This window comes from Hoplias malabaricus, chromosome 1 (genome assembly GCF_029633855.1).
Source record: "Hoplias malabaricus isolate fHopMal1 chromosome 1, fHopMal1.hap1, whole genome shotgun sequence".
Classification (NCBI taxonomy): domain Eukaryota; kingdom Metazoa; phylum Chordata; class Actinopteri; order Characiformes; family Erythrinidae; genus Hoplias; species Hoplias malabaricus.
This window is the reverse complement of record NC_089800.1, coordinates 61,519,716-61,542,918: the sequence shown is the minus strand read 5'-3', so window position 1 is coordinate 61,542,918 and position 23,203 is coordinate 61,519,716. Positions and strand designations below refer to the sequence as shown.

The 23,203-nt window shown below is 38.1% G+C and overlaps 1 protein-coding gene across 2 annotated transcripts in view; it reads left to right on the top strand.

Annotated features, from left to right (window-relative positions):
- Positions 1-335: 335 nt before the first annotated feature.
- Positions 336-23,203, top strand: part of numb (NUMB endocytic adaptor protein) — a 42,155-nt gene continuing 19,287 nt past the window's right edge. Inside the window, exons 1-2 of one of the 2 annotated variants that reach the window (XM_066669820.1) lie at positions 336-519; positions 20,573-20,712. In XM_066669820.1, coding sequence (XP_066525917.1) covers positions 20,587-20,712 — 126 coding nt within the window. In that variant the 5' untranslated portion in view covers positions 336-519; positions 20,573-20,586. The remainder of the gene's footprint in view (positions 520-20,572; positions 20,713-23,203) is intronic. The other variant, XM_066669827.1, reaches the window with a different exon arrangement.

The following is a 23,203-nucleotide window of genomic DNA, read 5'->3' as shown; positions in this document are numbered from 1 at the left end:
TAACTGTTTATTTCGTTCAGCGTATGGAAATAACACACTGACATATAAAAATGTAACTGGGTCTTTCTTTATACTGTTTTTGTTTCTATAAAACTTTAAAAGGTCGAATTCAACACCATTAAACACTGTAGACTAAATGCGGAGGATTATGATTGTTTAATGAGGTACTTCACAGGAATGTCTCCTTGCCACACCGTCGCGTATTCGGCTCGGTATGTATTCCAGTGTTGTGTGTTGTATATAAAGTCTCCTCCCAGTATGCAAATGTGGGCGGTCCGTTGCTAAGGAAGGGCGAGGTTTGGTTGAGCCCGGCTGCAGGCAGAGAGAGAGAGAGAGAGAGAGAGAGAGAGAGAGAGAGAGAGAAGAAAAAAAAAGCAGGTGAAGGGAAGCGGCGGCTGCTGGATCGCTGTGTGTCGGAAATCTAGCGTTTTTATGTTTCGTCTCGTACATTTGGAGCTGAAGTTTCAGTGACCCTTCTGACTGAGCTTGTGGATACGCCTGTGTTTGTCAGTTGAACAGGTAAGAACCCTCGGCGAAGACGGGCCACAACAAACTCGTATCTCCGCGCACCAAGGATGTGATTAGCGAGCTAGCGAACTGTGTAGCTAGCTAGTTCATTTCCAGGGACACTGCTTCACAACGACCTGGAGTTCTTGACCGGCCTCTTATTTGCCAGCATTCCCTTCCACCTTAAGTAGTGCCTTACAGCCCCATTTCAGAGGGAACCGAGAAATCGGTTAAGACCCAAAGGAAGCTCTGGTTAGGAATTTGGACAAAGCAGTTGAGTTTTAACGGATGGTTGGTGGATGTGTGAATTAGGGGTCAGGGTTTCTACAAGAATACTCGACTGGCTCCTCGCTAGCTGACCCTAGTTGCGCTTAATGATTTTGTGTAAACACTAGCTAGCTGGTCTCAGTTTATCCGGATAACTCGGCGAGGTCAGAGTTCGGTTAGCTATCACTAGCTGTGCTGTTGGGATCCCTCGGTGTACTTACAGCTACTGGTGACAGTTCTCTGTTTGGTGTTTTTTTAAACAAAATGTAAAGTCAACCCTAGGCCAAGATAATATGCTGGTAGCTGACTATTTGATCAAACATATTGAACATTAGCTACCATATTGCTAAGAGCCAAGAGAAGGCTTAGTATTCGTAACTGTGCCTACCCTCAGTTGCAAGTCTCACGTTTAACTTGACAGAACCTTTACTCTTTTTAAATAGTCATGAGCCTTTACCCCTCCAAATTCATAATTTATACTAACTTCATGATTTACATATATGAACATATATCTACGCTTAGGCCAAATAACTTTGGGTCATCTTAAATGAGCCATATCCTGGAAAACGAGTTTTTCCTCATGTTTTTGTATAGTTGAGATTCATAATCGCCCCCTTCAGTAAAAAAAATCTGTTTTTACATTTTTTAAATGTCCGTGTGGTATTTTTATGAGAGAAATACGCACTCAGTGCTAAAGCGGAGCCTTTTCACATTGAAACTAAAGTTTTATGAAAATGTAAATTTCAGACCGCCAGGGTTTGTTACGCAATAAGAACCTAAGAACCTTGAGTGGCAGGATGTGTGTGGATAGAGGTAGGGTCTAATTGCATATTCAGAGATGAGAATGAATGAATGAAGATGATGTAAGTTATATCTAAGCCACTTTTAGGGCTTTAGGGGCCTTCTTTTCTTAGACGTATCTTGTAAACATGTAATTTTGATCAACAGGGATTAACATTCAAACAGTGACAAGTGACAAATGAATGGTTTCTCTGATGTTGCAAAAATCCAAATCTGCCTAGCCTAGTTTCTAAGAGTTTTGGCACACTTATGTTATTAGTAGTGTTTTAGGCTGGACTGCTTTATTTAAAACAGCCAGCTAGTTTTATACACTCATAAATCTGGATTGTATTTATCACATACTTTCTTTATTGAGATTTCTAATGAAATATTAGTCATTGTTTATCACCATGTCTGCTGCCAACCATATCACCAGTACGTGTAACGTAGATGGTTACATTGGAATGGCTCTAGTTCTGTTTAGTTGGCAATGTTTTGATTATCTTTACTCAATACAATATTACAAACAACAGGAATATCTAATACTCAAGTCTGGGTTTTCAGAGTAGTATTGACCCTTAGTAAGAATGTTGATAGAGATGTATATTCTTAAGGCAGGGAAAGTAACATTTGTGAACCTGTTCAGCAAGTCTTCTAGACCTGTACATTAAAGTGGGATTTTGCATAATGTTACACACAGATTGTTCTTTATCTCTCCCAACCCAGTCCACGTTTCCTTCTATGATGCATCTCCTAAGTATAAACATAAAGGCTTTTATCTGATATCACTCTCAGGGTTATTGCTCAGCAGAACTCATATGGTTAATGATTACCACTACAAGAGTCTGTACTATGACCAAATTGGGTTTATGTGTTTTGCCTGATTGTTTAATCAGCATTTTATTAGTGCTATAGAAGTCACAGGCCTTTTAAGAAATGTGTCATATTGGATTAGATATCATGCATTATGTTATTAATATAACAGAATATCATAAGTTATTAACCCTGTTATTAATTTGAGAAAATGCATATGAAGAGATGAGTCTCAGTCCCATAGCAAATGTGAAGATAGGAAGGATACCTCTGGAGAAATTACCTGGTAACTCTTGGTATTTGGTAAGTTTCAGCAGCAGTTTAGGGAATGGTGACAAGTAGGAAAGCTGTGACGGGTGCTGTGAGGCATACTGAGACCATTCTGCTGCCCACTGAGCTGGCTTCAGGGACTGTTCTGGCAAGCCTCCAGCACTCTGATTGATTGTTGACGTCACATTCACACACACTGCTGCACAATGACGGTGCATTCATGGAGTTTAGCTTTTGATCTGTTGAATACTTTGAATTGGTTTAAACATCTTTTCAGCTCCCATGATTCAGACAATAGTTTTGCTTTCTGCCACTTTACACGACATACTTTCGACAGTCATTTCACACTGTTATTAGACTCTTCATATATTGCCAAGTATTACTGTCCAGTCAGTAGCTTTGATGGTTTTCAGCCAGGATTAGCAATAACAAAAGATATTTGCAAAGCAGCATGCTGAGTAATGTTCTTTATTAAGTAACATGCATCAAATGGGCTTGATATAATAGAAACATTTGTGTAATTAAATATTGCTCAGTACGTCCACACTCAGTAAAACGTCTGTTTTCTTTGCCATTATAGCAAACAGTAAGTGTAGTGGGACTGAGGATAACACTTGACTGGAGCAGGATGTTGAGACTTGCCTGTTTAATCACAGTAAAAGAGATGAACACCCCCACCCACATGCATTATTTCATGATTCAGATTCATATATGTTGCAACAGGAAGGGTGAGCCATGAATTTGGTGTGAAAATAGAAATGGATTTCGGGTTAGTGATTAAGGCTGTGTACCTACAGTGGCATTAAAGCTATATTGGCTTTCATAGAGATTCCGATATATCAGTATTGTATTTTCACTTTAAATTACAGCTTTGAATGCATTGTGATGCTTCAATGACCTGTAATAGGGAGAAAAGAGTCTCTGTTGCTACTCAGGGCTCAGCACTGCAGACACTGTACAATGAGGATATGAGTGTTGTTTTGGTTTGTGTATGTTTATGTTTTGCAGATATCCAAATATATGTGCACAAGCAGTGAAAAGTTTTGCACATATTCCTATGACATTTAGTAGTAATAATTACTACTAGTAAATACCTTCGACTGTAGCTGATACATTTTCTAGTGTTGTTCACACCACACTATCCTAAAGTATGTTTTTAAATCTCAGCAATTAGATTATGCTTAATCTAGATCTTAATAGTGAATTATATATTTCTAATACACCATCATTTTATGTATGTGGGAATCTCGTGCTATATGCATATGTAATTTGTAGTTTTATGACTTAATGTTATTCACTATAGGGAGTGAAGAGCTGTTTGAACTTCAGCCAGAAAGAGACATGGTGTGTGACATCAGCACTTCTGCAAAGATGCGCTTTCCTTGTCCACATGAGAACACTGACAACAGTGTTGTCAGTAATATCCACCTCAGTTTTCTGTGACCTAAAATGCTGTTTTCATGTGGATTACAGGCCAAAACCCAGACAAAAACCTTTGTTTTTTAAAAAAATATACAGATCTTTATGGACAGGATCTCAGTGCTTTACCTGTATCAGGAATGTGAGTCTAGGTTTCTGGTAACAGCAGCAGTTTCAGGGTGCCATAGGATTGTGTGTGCCATTGTAAGGCAAAAATAGATATTCTAGCTGTTCATATCTCTATCTCAGCTGTTCTCCTGGAATCTAACACACCATGTTTAAATTATTAGCTCACAGGTCTGTAAGCAGGGTTGTTTTGGGATTCGTAGAGAAGCCAAACAGAAGGCCCTTTCCTCTACCCCTTGCTGTCATGAAATCTGTTCATTTTGCTGAGTCATACTTTGCCTGGACCTTCAACCTGGCTTGTTGACTTGGATCAGCACACAATGTTGTGTAACAGAAGGATGAGCTTCACAAATTGCTGTGGTACTTGTTTGTTTTCGCTCCTGTGGCTTTCTGGAATAACTGCAGTTGTTCTGGAGGCATAGTTTACCATAAATATGCCCACATTTATTTAATGTTATGTGGAGAAACAGACAAGCTTTATGGTCTCTTCATGAGAGATCATTGTTGTGCATCTAATGAAACACAGACTTACACTGAGAGATGTTTCTAAGAGTTCTTGTTTTTGACCTTGGCTTAGAAAATACTTTAGCGACTGTGCCCATCCTGTCTGAAGCGCTTGCTTTTCCATCACTCACAGCTTTTTACCCATCAGCCTGTTTCAGTAAGTCTGTGCTGGTGCCTGGCACTACACTGTGATCTTTCAGAATTTATCAAACTGCAGGATGCTTCAGACAGAAATAATTAGTATCCATATAACTCTCTGAGTTTAATTTTCCAGAGTACCTTTGTGTCTTTAGACGTACAATTGGTGATTTAGGTGATTTTACTCTGCTTAACTGTCATTATTGTCTGTAACCGAATGTAACGTTTTTGTTGGTCCAGAGCTTACCCGGAATTTCTGGGCACAAGGGAGTGCCAGTCCATCACAGAGCCTCATACATTCACTCACACACACTCAAACCTGCGAATACTTTTAAATAGCCAGTCTACCCAACACCATGTGTTTTTTTTGACAGGTAGGAAACACCGCAGACTGGGCGATATCACAGGGTGAATATAACAAAATCCTTAAAGATGAATCCTCTTGATGGGGTTTGATCCCACAGCTTTAAGCTCCTAGAGCTATGTAATAGTGACATTACCTGTGCCACCTTAATCTTAATTTGATTATTAAAAAAATCTTCAGAATTTGTAGATGAAACAATTCAAGTGGTGTCTATAGTTAAAGCTGGAAGAAGGTGATTTGCCTTAAAAACAGATTTTGTTATATTTCTTGAAAACGATTTACATCCTGATAGCGATCGTTTGCTCTGGTGACATTAAAATATACATTCCATTTTTATGTAGACCACAGGACTCTAAAATCCCATCCAATCATTTTATTTGGACTGAACCTGCTTACCTGCCTGTCTGCTGTAACACACAGCGTGGACACACAGTGCACACATGCATGGAGGCTTGCCTATGATGAGACACAAATCTAAAGGCTTGAGCAATGGTGGAGAAGTGTGCAGCTGCTTGAACTGCTAAACAAAGAAAAGGACCAAGGTAAATAGGCTTTTGAATGAAACTAGAGGGAGGTGCAGAATTTGGGTGTTTTCCTACATGTGAATGTGGCAGGTGGGTTTTGCTTGAATGTGACTTGTTGTGTGACTTATCAAACCATGTGTGTTTTTGTGTTTGGGGAGTAGCTATTGAACAAGGCATTAATATATAAGTGGAACATATTTGGCTGCCTCATGGATTTTTGTCACACTTTTTGAAATTATCAAAGATTAAAAGACAAAGCATTGCAAATCAAAATGCATGGGAAAGAGAAAAATGTTCTTTATGAGAAATAAATACACTAGCTTCTGTAACAATTTCACAAATATTCTTATATAATCCCCTACAGCCATGAGATTTCCACACACACCTCTTTTGTGTCTCTCTTCGTGTCTGACACGAATACTGTAAGTAATGTTGGAAAAATGCAAGCTTGTGTGCTTTTTTTTTTTTTTTCCTTCTTTCTTGAGAAAGAGGCGGTAGAATGGTAAGAGGTGCATTTCCTCTCGATTGCGTCAGAAACTTGCCAGGCCTGTCTCCAGTCATTCAGACATTTATCAGAGCTTCAGCTTGTGAGGTGAGTATGCGTACTAGTCAGACAGTCATTGTCTGGATGCACCTCTTCAGTTCAAAGCTCGCTCAGTCCATAGTAAATTTGGCCCAGTCCTTGTAAAGCTGGTTCTCTGCTGAGTGGACAGCAGTGAAACAATGCCCTTGCTGTGCTGATCCAGCCATCCCCTGTCTCCGCCAAGTGTTCACTGAGAGCTCTAAACCAGTTTTCAGATGTGACCATTATGTGACTATACAGCATCTACACTCCATTCAGTTCTCCTGCTCTCTCCCAGTTCACAATCCGAGAAGCTGCCGTTTAGCCTAGTATAACTAAATTGTTCATTATTTATCCATAAGCCATTTATTTTTGATGTCTCTTTGCTGTTTTTTCAGCAGTACGCCCTTTGTTGTCTTGCGAAAGATACAGTGACCTCTTTTAGTTAATTTCACCAAAGGTTCAAGTAGAGCAGGTGAAAGATGGACAGATGCATCTGTCTCTTTGAGTGCAAGTCAGGTGCAGGGCTGTCACCTGAGAGGAGTGTGTTAAATACTACAGGCCTTGTTGGGCCTTTTGAGCAGTAAGACTGGTCTGATAGGGTGTGATGAAATCTCCCCTGTTGACTTGAGTCACATGGATTCTTATTACCTGCTCACTCAATATCCCCTTTCTTGGAGGAAGTGATTCTTACAGGTCTTGCTGTTTACTTCTGGGACTTCTCTTAAAGAAGTTACTGCATGTTTCTGACAGCTAATGTTGTTATGGTGCACAGCACTCAATTTAAACCTGGTTTTATGCTGCAGCCTTTCAGGAAGATCTGTCTAATTTGACACTTGGTCCTTACTTAGGCTGGCTTATGATCAGTTATTGTTTCCTGTTCAGACTTCATTTCAGTTTTACCATTTGAAAACAGCTGTTTAAAGTTTAATCGAGAGTAATGAACTATTCCAGCCTATTAAATGACTCATTTATTTTAATAGATATTTCATATTCTTTAAAATATTACCCCTAAAAAAATCTCAGGAATTTTAAATTAAGTCATGCTAAAATAGCAAGCGCAATAAAAATTAATCATGCATCACATTCACATTTACTTAAAACTCGAACTCATGCCAGCATCTGATTCTATGATACGATTGTTTTTTTTTTGCAAATTCCCTTGGTATAATACATTTTGTGAGCACATCTATTGCCTCCAGATCTGTTTGTCCTGTTGAAGGAAATGAGTGACAACTCCTGAATAATGCATGAACAGAGCCTTCCCAGAACGCTCCAGTTTCATCAGCATACTGACCCGGGACTCACTAGAACTGTAACCTACAACAATAGAGTGACATTAGTGTATGCTTATGGTATTGAGGCATGTTTAACACCTGTTTTTGACCTTTAAGCTATTTCTTTCATGTCTTTTTGAGGGGAGACGATATCGGACTTGCTTAGGGTTAACAGATTTAAAATTCTGTTGAAGTGTGGAGGGGAAAATTCTCAGCATATTAGAGGGGAGACTAGTGCTGATGTGCTAAATTGCTACAGCTGGTTGGAGTATTTTGTGTGCACTCAAAGAAATATGTCACCAGAAGAGAGAAACTCAAAGTTGTTGTCCTACTCACTATAATGACTTTCAGTGATGTTCACAAATGTTTGTGGCTATTGATTGCTCAGGTTTCCTGCTTATTTTTCAGTTAATGTATGGATTCAGTTGTCTAACTAGGTACTGTGTTTAAAGAGGCTCAAATGAGGACATAGTGGAAAACTCTGAAGTGCCTGTTATTCATGTAAGACACAGCACAAAACCAGAATGACTCACTTTATCCCACATTTTCTGACTTTTAAAAGGGACATGATTTTTTTTTTAACCAATTCTGTTTTGTTGTTAAATTCCATAGGCATATTGCTGACTAATTACACTCATTAATTGGTGAACCTAAAATCAAGGACGCACCTCATCAAAATATCATTAGTAAAACTCTTATCAGTAATAAAACAGGTTTCTTTTACAAATGCACACATCAGCTAAATTCTGTTCTAATGCCTTGAGATATTGATATTATTATAGTATCTTATCTGTCCTTTTTATCTTTTATCATTTGAACACAGCAGGTTTCTTTTAGGTTATATGAACATTTCATGAATATTGGACCATGATACATGTAACTGAATCATTAGGAGTAAAAAAAATCCCATTACATTTACTTACATTAAACGTTTGGAATATTCTAACATTCTCCTTTTAAATGTACGATGATTGAGTTGCTTTTTTAGGACTGCAGCAATATTTACATGATTTATAGGACCCAAAATTAAAACGTACAACAATTGCTCATTATCCATTTTATCGGCTCCAATCAAATTGCACTGTGGTGGCCTTGTGCAGGTCCTGACCACTGAAGAACAGGAAGAATAAGATCTAAAATGTATGCAGAACAACAGATAAATTAGTTTACTTTTAGAACTGCACCTAATTTCAGAACAAGTGCACATATAGGGTAAATGGAGCTGATAACATTGGCAGTGTATTCAATAACCTTTTTATTTCTGTATTATTATTGCTGATTGGTGTATAACGCAGAGCTGCTGAAAGGTTTTACATTCATAATATCTAGCGCACATTAAAACGATCATAAAGCCATGATCAGAGTTAGCTTGGCTTGAGTAGCTCTTGGACGCTTTGGTCTTTCCTTTTTTTTTTGGTTCATGGATAAATGGTTACTCATTTACATCCCTGGTTTTGTATTGTATGCAATGTGTACTGAAATAAATAATTCTGTGCCTTGATGTTTGGTTAAGAGTATGGATTTATAGGTTGCTTCAGAATGCAAAGCTTTCCAGCCCCATCTGAAACTCTTCTGTTCTGATGGAAGATAACATCTGTCAGCTTGACCTTGGTGGAGGATACTTTATCAGAGCAGAAACACATTTTCAATCTTTTTTCTCTCTTTGTCTTTCTTGTTTCTCTTATATAGTGCTTCTACTTTGGTTTGATTCTTCATGATTTCTTTCTGGTAGTCCCTTATTGTAAATTAAGTGTTTTAAGAAATTTAATGAGAAACACATTAGCTCCTCTATCCACACCTTGGTTTGGACCTGTTAATAAATCTCATTTAAAAAACGCAACTAGTAGCATTTGGGGGGTGGGGGGCTCTACTGAATACTTAAATGTTTTTGTTTTTTTTTAATTTCACCAGTGAATTCCTCACAGCACCTTTCAAACTGCATAAATTTTCAAACTGTTTTAAAAGGAGCACTATACGAAGCTGCCCAGAGATTATGAGGAGCTCCTCATTTACCCTCTAAAACCTATTGAACTGCTACTGATGCCCAACTAATATCATACCTTTGGCTATGTTCTTGAAAGAGATAAACTTTTTAATAGACATGTATCCAACAGTAGTTTGAACAGATTGCGCTAGACTGATATGAGAAATAGATCAGTACGTTCCACTTGAAATGAAACAATGGAAATGTCTTTTTTCAAATTATTTTCTATTTGAAGAATATAGTACAAAGACTCAATGGAAAATTAAAACATGAACTAATTCCAAAAGTTAATGATTATCTCTTGGGTGAGTGTGTGAATGTTTCTTACGTTTCAGAGGGGTCCCTTGCAAACATGGCTCTCCAAAAAAGGAAAGGGAGCAGGAAAGAATTAATTTAGTGTTATGTCCCATTTAAGCCTTCACATCGGGATTAACAATAGAAAAGTAATAGTTTCCTCACAAATAATCCCCATTTTAGGCATTTTACACAATTTTAATTTTCTAAGTAATTTTAAAAGACAAAGGTACATTGAAAAGTGTTTTCATTGCCTAAAAACCTCAAATTAAAACGGAAATACTTTGGACTGACATACACGCATCATTCCTCATACTTTTCATCCATTTTAAGTCCTGGCAGAGTGAAATTATGATGAGACCAGATGGCCTAATGTAAAACTCAAATGAATTCTTATCTTTTAAAGAGAGTTTTATTGCTGGAAATCACATATGGCTTGGATTTCAGTTCCAAATGAAAAGTGGCAGTATCTTTGTGTTTTTAGATGTTCTCAAAGCAAGACAAACACCACATCACTGTCACATATGAAGAAAAAAAGATCAGATTTGGGCCACTTTTCCCTGGTGTGTGAACATAACCCATGTCATACATTACCCATACAACAAATAAACATCAACACAATTTTCAGCTTGGAGCATGTTTTTGTGTAGGTGTTTACACCTAAGCTGAGACCTTTTCACAATGTCCATGTACTAAAAAAGCCATTTGTAGCATTTTAGCTCCTGTAATTTTTGCAGATAAAATTATTTTATAAATGCAGTTTTGGGGACTAGAATCTTTCTACTTCTGTCTCTATAACCACAAGCATGATTATGTTTAAGTGGCTTTAATGAACTGTCTGTTTTTCTCTTCCTGCTGACCTACATATCATGGTAGTGGGGTACTTTTGTAGCAGGGTAAATTATTATTAATTTTTATTGTGTTTTTTGATGTTCAGCTCATCAGCCTTCAAATGAAATGTGTGGAACGCTGGCTTTTATTTGATAGTAATTAAATCAGAAAATCATGAACCATTTAAACATCTTATTTTATGTGTTAATGTGTATATACTTCAGATTAAATTGACTTATAGTGTTTAATTGCAGTTTAAGTATTTGGACCACTGCCATCCTGAGATTTTCCCTGACTTTCTCGTTTGTCATTGTGTAGGAAATTCAGTGTGGTGTGGAGGACGATACAAAACAAGAGACATGCTTTCAGATAGTGGCTTACTCTCAGAAACAGAACCTCTGTCTCTTTGTGCTCTTGGACCTCATTGGACTGGGTAGATGTAATATATATATTCTCTGTGTTGTTAAAGTGGTTTGCACAGAGTTTCTGTCCACCAAAATCTAGTTTTATACATTTTAGTGTAATTTTGGCTTGGTCTGGGTGAGTGATTTAAAAAAAAAATGCCAGACTGAATTGTTTACTCTCAGCACCTAAAGATAAATCTATATTTTCACATATTTAGCATATTTTGCATTTTCATCAGTTGGCTCTAAAATTAAAGGAATATCAGCTGCTCATGATTACTTTTTTGTACAGCAAATCAACTGAAGTTGATTAACAATAACATATTTTCTTACCTTCTTTATATGTTGAATGTTTTGGTCACCACATATGGAAAGTTTACAATACATTTTAATACATGTGTAGATTCATGGCAGTTACTTAATAATCTTTTGTCTTTTTCTTGGAGTACCTGATCAAAATATCCACATTTACACATTGTGAAATTATAAGAGTTTGGCATTGCATGAAATTGTTCACTACAGACTCATTAACCTTCTGGAACACTCACAGGGTGTTTTGATCATTTCTGAGGATTAATTGTGTGTATTAGAAAAGTATATGTGTATTAGAAAGTATATGTAAAATGTCAGATCTGAATTATGATAATAAATATAGCCACTAAGGCAAGGAGGCCTTAGCTATAGTTTTTTATGCTAAAGCTGGGTAACTGTTAATCAAAAATCCACAGGAAAGAGCTGTGAACACAGTATGGAGCATGAGCACACTGAATATCATAGCAGGTTCATTCTTGAAAAGTGCACCACTAAGCAAGAATTCAATAAACATATATGCTTGTCCATGGTACTTTATTAAATAGCCGCCAAGTGCCCATTTTGTTTCTGAATCGTATCTTTATAACCATTGTGTTCTTTGAGATCTGAAAAGGTAGCAATCTACTTCTGGCTTTGAAAATAAACAGAAGGATCTGCAATATTGAAGATTTGTATGGTCTTCTAGATCTTATCTTGGTATCAGTATTTTAAAGCGTATGCAACAGTTTATTTTATTTTTTTACATAAATATGGAAATCTATATATTGCTAAATGTGGTGATAGTCATGTTAAAAATGGTAAATTCACTGATAATTATGAAGGGACTTCCCATGTTTCTGTGGTCTGACCCGCACCACACAGTGAATCGCACACAGTGTTTAGAACCTACCCTGGCTTTTTTATTTATGTATATAATTGAAACAACTTCTGGGCTTGTGAAGTTACTAACTTGTCCCGTGAGGAGTGACAACGTGTGACATAGTCCAAGTCCAGTTGTTTTGGACTAATAGTAAGGCTTGCGTATGAAGTCGTGGACCCCCTAGGCACTCTAGTGGGTCTTCTGCTCCCATATCCCATGGAAGCTGAAGAATGCTTCAATGATTTGTGGGATATCTGGGGCCTCCTGAATAGAATGTGGATGTCGTTTTTCTGCCAAAATTGCTTGTCTGTTCACATGAACAATTCTAGCCAGGCACTGCTGGTTACGATCACCATGTTTTCCATGGGCAACCCTTGTGCTTTGGGTGGTAATGCCTTCTGTAACATACTTGGTGTAGACATGTAATGCTGTGGATCGAGGAATGTTAAATGCCTGCACAACTACAGAAGTGCAATATCCCATCCGTCTGCTACCCATTATCACTATTCATTCAAACTCCAATAATTAATGTCAGCTTGCTTTGAGCACACTCGTCAGTATTCAGTCTCACTCAACTCAAATGTGTAAAACACCTTTAAGCATATACAGGTGTGAGCATTTCCCAGCTGTCTCCTTAAGAATGCTTAGAATGATTTCATGCAGCTTGACGCATATAAATTTGGGAACTCTTAGGAAGCCTGCAAAATTTATTTTTGAGGCAAATAGCTTTAAGCACCCTGGCTGAATACCTGAATATGCTAAAACTAGAGATAAATGTCCGGAGAATCAGGTCTGGACATCTACCCTTTCACATGTGTAGTGTACAGCCATTGGTTTTCTGTGTCAGAAAAATTCTCACAGCTAGAAATGTTCTGTGTGGTTTTGGAATGGGGCAGTGCCTGTGCAGGTGGCACAGCATGAATTCACTGTGTTCCCCGGAATATTACCAGCTCTATTCACACATGGGCTCACTGTGATTTTACTCAGATTATGTACTAGGGGCTGGCAGGGCAACGTCTGATACATGTTACAAACGTTTTTATTCACACATACCACTACTCCGGGTAAAGTCCGTAAACTTTCTGGGTTACCATGAATGTGGGTAAAGGTCAGTTTGGTTGAACTCCAGTGAGAACTATAATGGTGGCAAAAGGTATATTCTTCTTTAGACGTGTAGCTATGGGATTAATATAAAATTAAAAATAATATTAACAAATTATTTAATTATACTAAAAGTGTAAGACAAGCATAGGAGTCCTAAATAATTAGACTAGTCTGTTTATTAAATACAGGACATAATACAACATTTGCAGCCAATGTGTTTTAACCCAACTAATTATAAGACATTTTTATTGGACATATAAGTTAAATATGGTAATGAAATGACCATATTACCTAGACCTCTTACCCAGAGGAGATATCAAGCATAAACACTGGGCTGATTACTATAATGTACTTGAAGTGTGCACTGTGTAACAGTATTATCTAAGAAGTTATAAGTGTCCAATCGGGTTTTGTATCAGCAGATACTCAGTAGTAAAAGATTTGGATTTTCCAATCAAGCAAAAAACTTGATTGGGACATAACTATTACATTTACTTTGATCTATAAAGCAGTTTCAAATCTATGCAGTCAAATTAAATTACTCAAATTATTAGGCAGTCGGTGTGAATCCGATAATCAGAGATGGTAATCTGTATCAGTATTATATGGAGGCTGAAATATATATGGTCACCCCTTGAGTAATTAGACTTCCTATGAAGACAGTAATTGACTATAATCATTCTGTAGATCTCTTATGCTAGGTTATGCTGAAACCTGTTTTTTTGAGAATTGCTGCCTGACTTGAGCTGGCTCCTCCATTTTCACTCTAGAGGCCTGCTTTATGTAATGTAGTTGGCATTTGAGTTTTTCCATTTTTACGTAAGCTGGCGCTGCTGCTTCAAAATTGGATTACTACGCTAACAGCATTTTTCACCATTTTCATTCATAGCACTTTGTGACACGGAAAGGAGCCTTCATGAAGTGTTTGTGTATGAGAGGGAGAGAGAGTAAGAGAGACATAGACACATTGTGGGTGCCTAAGGATAAGAGAGGCCTGTATTCTTGTGTTTTGTAAGGAGTGGACTTCTAGGTTCTCGGTGTCTCCTCCCTTTGGTCCCCCCTTTTCTCAAAGGCTTTTTGTACTCTTCCCCAGGATCCTTCTGCAGGGATTAATCAGTTTTCCATTCCTGGAGAGATTATTCAAATACTCTCTTATCTGCTGGCCAACATTGCTCGCACTCTGTCCCACTCGTTCTCTTCCTTGCCCTTTTTATTTGCCTCTCTCTTTTTACTGTGTTATTTGTATACATAGTGTGTGCTATGGCTGAATATATTGATGAAGAGTAAAAGCATTGCATATAACAAAACAAATCTATGAACTGAAGATGCTAACTTACAAGTGGTCTTTTTTGCCCATTCTTGATTTTGTAGCACATTTTTAAATTATCATAAATGGTTTTGGAGAAGGCAACATTGGCAAGTCCCAATAAACCACTTTAAAAATACCAATTAAAACATGTATCTCCAAAAACACCAACTTTACAGGAGAAGGGAACAACCTTCTTAACATACAATGGAAGTCAATGTAGAAGGATTTAAATACAAGTAATTTTGGAGTGTTTCTATTGGTCCATTCATCATGAAATTTGCATAGTGTGAAGGACAGATTCTGTGTTCAGATGATGTAGTAAACTTAAACAAAACTGGAGATACATGTTTTTAATTTGACAGCAATGATAAGCAGGTCACCCATGATTTGGGTACTAACAAAGATGATGGATTTTGCATCTATCGCTGAAAACAGTCTGGATGCTCTCTTTAGTCTTAGACACAGAAAACAAGGTAAAATGTGAACTCATCTGATCTCATTGGATGCTGCTGCTTAGCTATGGAAACCCAGTCCATGAAGCTGTCTGCACACTGTTCTTGAGCTACTCTGAACAGCACATGAAGTTTGGAGGTCTGTAGTGATTTGCTCTGCAGAAAGTTGGCGACCTCTGCACACTTTGCACACAATCGCTTCCACTTTGTTATGATACCACTGACAGTTGACTGTTGAATATTTAGTAACGAGGAAATTTCTCGACTGGACTTTTTTTGCGAATGCACAGGTGGCATCGTATCATGGTGCCACGCTGGAATTCACTGAGCTCTGGAGAGCGATACATTGTTTACAAATGTTTTTTTAGAGGTCTGAATGCCTATGTGCTTGGTTGATACACCTGTGGCCATGGAAGTGATTGGAACACCTGAATTCAATGATTTGGATGGGTGAGTGACATACACTGTGTATCTCATTAATTTGCCTTGCTGTTGCTGTGCACCACTTCAATATTTCACAATGTTATGTAAGATATATGGTGAAAGACCTGCAATGTTGATGTCAAGAAGGCACAAAAACACAATTTCTCAACACAACGTGAGGCCATACTACCAATTGGTTGTTGCTTGGCTCTTTAGCTCCTGTCCTTTTTAATTAATTTACACAAATTCTCACAGTTCCCTGGGTTCTTAATGAAATGTCTGTGATGTCCTCCGAAAGTTACATAGTGCAATTTTTGCAGTTCTGAGCCAGAATAGCAACAATAGTGGCTCTGTTCTCCCTATTACAGGTTAATGAAGCATCACAGTGATTTTTGAAGCTCTGAAACAGTGTTCCTTTAAATCTATCATTCCTGCATTTTGTAAGTCTTCATCTCACACTGATGGTTGAATGATCATATAGATGGACAGATCAGTGAATGAGTGAAACTGAGGAAGAATATGTAAGCAGCCTTTATTTGGCAAGGGCTTGTGTCCTAATGTGGCTTGTGCTAATGGTCTCATTAAGACAGCAGAGAGAGAGGGAGAATAAACAAGTCACTGTGAGGAGAGAGGGTTGAATTTTGAGGGCCCCTGCTGTTCTGGATCCTGCCTGACCTGTCCCAGTCATTCCTACAGCAGGACCCCTCTCAGACAATCCTACTCATGCAAAGCCCCCTCACATGACTCAGCCTGCCCCATGAGTCCTTTTCCCAGCCTTTCTCTCCCTCCCTCTCTCTCTCTCACTCTTTTCCTCTGTGACTGTTTCTCTGCTTTTCTGATCCAACTTTCTTTTTCTTCCCCATTTATTCCCCCACTTCTCACCATTGGCTCTGCAACTTCCCCTCCCACATATGTGAAAATTCAGAGGAGAGGAGAAAGGGCAGGGAGAAACATACAGAGGGCCTGACAAGTCCATGGTGCATGGCATCAAGAAGGAGGGTGCAGAGGCCAAAACATTAAAGAGAAGAAAAAAGGCCCATTGAAGAAAAAAGAGGGAGGGAGAGTGAGAAATAGGAAGTCAGGCAGACTAATGGGAGTACAGGGGCAAATGAAGCGAATTGGAGGTGGCAGAAATCTGATGGGGAGAGAAGGGTGGAGAATTTTCATCTTTTTCTCCTCCTTCTCCTCTCTGTAAAATCACAGTGACAGGAGTTTGCCTGGAGCCTGCACTCAGCACAGATATAATATGACCTAAATAAAAGAGACGGAGCAAGAGAGAACATGGCTTGACATTACTGGTTGTTTGTTTGTAAGTAAGCTCAGAAAGATGTACAATCATGATCAAATCAGATGATGGAGAAAAAGTGAAATCAGATACTGGGTAGATTACTCCATTTTGTTGCACTTTTGGCATGTTGTTCATCCTTGGACTCTGGTTTAACAGGTATGGTTTAGCCCATATTTAGGTCCTATATTTACATTGGTGTGCGCACACACAAATATGAACATTTCTGGTTTTTCTTTACTGTTCACTTGTACTTCTCATGCTCCCACTAACTACTGTGTATGCTCTTTTCTTTTGAACTCTCTGTAATTACTGATTTTGTTAATCATCATAATAAATGTCTCAAATGTGCCATAGTGCACTATGGATTTGCAGTCTAAATTTTCAGTCAGATTTATGTCAGTATATTTTTAGTTAGTTTTGAGTCAAAAGTTCTCAACAAAAGGGAAGGAGGTGATTTAGGGTTTGTGATTTTCTTAAGGAGTAGGGGGTTAAGAGGGATTCATTTGGAAAAGGAAAGAGGAAAATTAACATCTTCCAACAAATCGGCTCATGTTCTCATAATGGTTAATTGGCTGCCACAGGGCCCAGATCAGTGCTGATTTATTTAGGAGGCAAGTTTAGTTGATGTAACGAGTGGAAAAAAAAAAATCCAAATGTAATGAAAACCATGCTAATTATGTTGCACATAACACATTGCCTGCTTAGGGACCATGCTGTGGTGTATGTGCATGTGTGTTGAACGGGACATGATTTCAGCAGTAATTCTCTGGAGACAGAGCCAGTAGTGTGAGCTCAGTGAACAGAGCCTGAGAGGCCGGGTGTGTGACAGGGAGATAAGGAAGCAGCAGCTTATGGGATTCGTCTGTCGGGCCTCTGCTGGCTCATACACGAGGTGTGCTGGGCAAAGGTTTTAACAATGCAGCATTAGTAGTTTTCTCTTTTCAGACCAAGGTGTTTGTCATTGGCTTTGCTGACCACAGCCATGTGTGTGCGTGCATTTAAATGAGTCTTTCCTTTTGGCCCATTGTGAGGAGTACTCTGCTCTCCCTTGCAGATCTACCCTTACTGATCTCCTTCACACATTTAGTCAGTAAGCCAGCAATCTTATTCAACACTCATAAAAACACAAGCATTCTGGAAACAAGCTTTGTTGATGTCCTGAAGTAATCATGATCCGACCTCCATTAAAATTTTAATGTGGGTTAAAATGATCAGGCATTTAACAACACAATAATGAAGTTATGTTAACAAAATAAAATTATAAAATGGGCAAAGCAATATGCTAATGAACAGTTGGTGGTTATTTATATGTAATGGCCTTCATCTTTAGGGTAGTATCACTGCTGAAGATGCAGTCTTGATAATGCACTTTAAGCAGTATAGCTTATCAGCCTTGTTGAGTATTAACAGCAAGTTTGATAGTGCTGTGATGGCAGAATGAGTGACTGTATGCCAATGTGTGTTTTTGAGTTAGATTTTTTAATGGAATTATGATGCAATCCAATATATATGTGTCTGTTTATTTATTTTTTTTTGCTGTTTAAGCTTTCTCTCTCTAGGCCTGATTAAAATTAATTGATTTGCATGCAAAAAGCACCATTCAATGATAATGAATGACTGAATGTAAAATTACTTTGTGACCAATGTTTTAATTTGTTCAGTGCAGTGATAGTAGAAGGAGAAATTGTATTTATTCTGTTAGGTGTGCTTTATTAAACCAAAAGCATTTAAACATATATTCAAGAGTTATAGCTAGTAACAACCATACCTTAGGACAATAGTAAGAAATAGCAAAGCATTTAATGAAATTCAGCAAAAGTGTCCTCGCATTTTGCTAGCCCTCCAGTCTGTGTTTTTGGGAAAAGTCTGGTAAACCAAGAACCCAGACTGAGAAATACAACAAAAACCTGATCAATGAAGGGAAGAGCATGTCTCCTGCTACAAAGTCCCCGAGTATCATTGTCCAGAATAGTATACAGTAATTTTAAGCATGGTCTGCATAATGTTGGTAATTCAATTTTTGATTTGAAATGGGGAAAATGGAGAGCAGTTAATGACATATCTGATTTTTAATTCAAAACAAGAAAAAGGAAAATGGGAAAGTAATATTTATTAAAATTTTATTGTGAAATGGAAAAAAGAAAAATTGCAAGGAAATAAAAACAGGATACTTCTCCATCATTTTTTGGGGCTGTTGTGAGCCTCCCCAGAGCATTTTTTTTTAACCAGGACAGAGCATGAATCTTAGATAAATTGACTGAATCAGGATTAAATTAGTGTGGGTTGAAATATGTTACATGGGAAATTATTCAAGCTCATTTGTTATTCTGCTGCAGAATATGCTTGCAAACTGAGACTCTGAATCACTGACCAAGAATTGATCCTGACTACTAAATACTTGAAGAACAGAATGTTCTTCATCACTAAATATATTTACTTGGACATTATTCGAGCCATGTTCACTGTGTACAGAGATGAAAGTCAGTGAGATGGCTTTACAGCCATATTCTAATAATATTTTGGAAATTTCACAGAAATATCTGCCAACTTTTACATGACTGTGAAGAAGAAATATATATTAGTTCATTCATTCATTCATTATCTGTAATCGCTTTTCCAGTTCAGGGTCACGGTGGGTCCGGAGCCTTCCCATAATCATTGGGCGCAAGGCGGGAATACACTCACACATTCACACCTACGGACACTTTTTTGAGTTGCCAATCCACTTACCAACTTGTGTTTTTGTCTGTGGGAAACCCATATGGACATGGGGAGAATATATATTTTTTGCATTTTTGACTTATTTTTGCTGTCTAAATTATTTCAGAGTTCTGTTCCAGAGCCATCCTGCTGAACTTCTGAAGAGAAAGAACAGTGGAAAATAGAAAATAATTGTGAAAGTGCCATGAGGCCCCCTAAAAAAAAAACAGCTCCAGAAAACTAAGACTGAGCCTTATTCTGTTTTCATAATGAATTTCTTTTGTTATAATTTACCCATTTCCACTTTTTTGAACAAAAATACGTGGAAAGATTTGCTTCCTCTTTTTCTTATTTTGAATCTAAAATTGGATGATGAGTCATGTTCCGTTTTTCATTTTCTCCATTTCAAAATGAAAACTGAAGGTCTAAAATGTATGTGGACCAAGCACATATCTTTGTGGCTTGTTCATCGTATTACAGTCTGTGATGAAACAGGATTTTAGAAAGTACAGTGTTTGTCCTCTCTCTCTTACTCACTCATGGTTTTCTTCTGGTACCTACTTGTGTACGAACTGTACAAGGGACAGATTGTCTTCTTTACAGTGACTGACTCTACCCTATTTGTCTCTGTGGCTCTGCTTTGCTAGTCAGACCTTCTGCCTTATACCCATCAATGCTTGTTAGTTTGTTGTTTTACACGCTTCTATATGGTGTGTAGATTTGGTGTGTTTGAAATATGTTTGATGCCACTGAAGTGCATTTATCTCAACAATACTACCCGGTTGTTTATCTTGAATTATGCAGCCCATTCAGATAACTGTTTCATTTTAAAATCATCAGCGAAATATAAGGTGAATTCTCTTTGGAAATGTTTTTGGAAATCTGTAGGTGTGACATTACCATTGAATGCAGGACTACTATGCTACTATATTAGTCTGGGGAAAACTAAGCTCAAAATATATAATGTGACTGCATCATTCTCATACAGTCAACTTTGTAGAACTGAAAAACTGTGTCCATGTTTCCCTCCCTCGCTTCCTCTCTTCTCTTTTCCTGTACAGGAGGAGGCCAAGCCATGAATAAGCTACGGCAAAGCTTCCGACGCAAGAAAGATGTGTACGTGCCTGAGTCCAGCAGACCGCACCAGTGGCAGACCGATGAGGAGGCAGTGCGAAGTGGAAAGTGCAGCTTTGCAGTCAAGGTGATTTTGTCAGTGGCTACATGCACCCTGTTGTGATTGTTCTCTATGTCCCGCTCCCTCTCCTCTCCAAACAAACCACCTGATGCAGTATGATGCTGATTTCAATTGATGGCATGAAATGACATCACATGAGCCCAGTTATGCATCTTTTATTGTTCCTATCCTTCAGCTTAGCTGTCTAGTACTTGGAATTTGCTGCTAAAACTTCAATGCTAGTTAGTCTGTCAAAATCCTGATATTCTAATTTGATCTCCATACCTCTGTATCTTACTGCCGTAGGCCATAAACTAGGCAGATCTATTACAAGGTCTTGAAATTAGCTGTGATTTAAATTAAAATCGATGTCCGCAATTTTTCACAGTACGTTACTTAAGGAAGAACTGAGTCTAAAGTCAGGAGATTGCTGACTGCATGAAAGTAAATTCATATCAAAAGTGCTACAAACTTCAACAGCTAGAGCAGGTGTCACCAGTCTTATCCACAAAGGGCTGGTGTTGATGCAGGTTTTCTTTCCAACCAAAAGTTACAAGTGAGTTTCTGTGGTATTTGGGGAACAGTGGAGAAAAAAACTTTCAGGAAAGTTAAACTTCAAGCTACAGTCGGCTTCTCAAACATACCGTTGTTTGTTTTGTTGTGAGGACAGTAGTTCTCCCGAATTGTCCATGTTGTCTTTGAGACCTTGTGCTGATACAAAATTTGAAGCTCAGTTTAGATATGATATTGTAGCCACCACTTGGCCTTCCTTTTATTGGTAAAAAATATTTTAATGTAGTGTAGTTATTGGTGGATTAATTGATTTTTTTAAAAAAACTAATGAAATGTTTGGTGGGGGAGGGTAAAATGTACTGGATGAATGCAAGCACTATTAAAGGCTAAAGTTAGGCACACCTAGATCACTATATATGTTGCTATATACATATGAACACTGTGCAAATATTAGCCTATAATATTTAAGATTATTTTCTGAAACACCAGTGTATATCAAAAGCCTGTACGAAGGCACTGGGGTAAATCCTTGTGTTGTTCTACTTAGATGGTGCTCGTACCCCTGTTGCTCCTACACAAGGAGACCTCAGAGAGCATGCTCTGTCATCCTGTACTTGTCCACTGTGTGTGTGAAGTTGCTGGCCCCCCTGCCTGTCTGTGGTCCATTTACCTCCCTGTCATTCCCTTCTCTCAAGGCCCACTGCTGCCTGTCCACACACTGCATAGCTCACAGCCTGTTTGGGCAACACAATCCAGGCTTTTGGCAACACAGAGTAGAGATGGCCTACTGTGTGTGTGTGTGTGTGTGTGTAGTCACTTTGCCTATTCTAGACAGGAGTGGGGGATGTAGGATAGTAGGAATAGTGCCAGCTGTCATGTGATGTTGGGGCAGGGTTACTCCCTTATAATTATTTAATTTTAACATCCAGTTGAGAACTAAAATTTTTGAAGCACTAAATCACAGTAAACTTCCCGTTTTTTGTTTGAGTTGTGTTTGTCTAATGCACCGCAAAATGGCTGCTATTATACACAATTACATCACAAATGAAATGCAAGGATTTACAGAAAATGTAGACCAGAGTTGAATATCTTGGAATTTTGGAGCATGAATGAATGAAACATGTTTATATGTATAATGTCCAATTTTTGTCTCTTGTTTTTTTTTTTTTTTTTTTTTTTTTTTTTTTTTTTTTTTTTTATAAATATGGTGCTACTGGTATGTTTAATTTTTTTGTAGAATTGAAACAGCAGTGTTAATGTTACTCCTATCTGTAGTGTGTTATCCAATTTCTACACAGCAGCTCATTATAAATTATGTCTATATTAACATTTGAGACCTTGAAATTCCTGCCTGTGTCTTGTGTAACTTCCTGAGCACTTGTGACCATGTAGGCTGGTGTAATTGTCAGGGTTTGCCCGTTTTATCAAGCTGCTGTAAATCCTCTTTTCCACTTGCCAAGAAATGGCAAGTATTTCTGGAAAAGCAAGGCCTGTCTTCTACCTCCTCCTGTCACTGTTCTTTTTTCCGCTCATTCTTTGACCGTGCTAATGCAACCTACCTTGCTAGCTTCGTGCATTTGTCCCTCTCCCCTTTCCCCCTCCTTACTTTCTCTGTTCTCTCACTCCATTCCTCGATTCATTCTTTGATTTTTCTTTCTTTCTCTGTCTCTTTGTGTGTGTGTGTGTCTATTTCCATGAATCCCTGAGCAGCTCTGTAGGTTAAAATAGTTGCAGTGAGATTAGTGCTTGGTGCCTTTTAACAGAATGAGTCGGAGGTGGTAAGGGGTGAGAGAAAGAAAAGGTAAAACATTGAAAGTGGGAATTTAATGGTAAACTGGTTCTGCAGCCAGCCTGTGTTGTTCTGAAACTTCTCTCTCATAAATATTTGCTGTGTGAGGTGAGTGGAAAGGAAAAACCTAATTCCACGCTCATTACACCAGCACAGCACTCCCTCTGGACTGCGGTTTATCAAGCCACAAGGGACTAAGCTGTGTGTATATGTGAG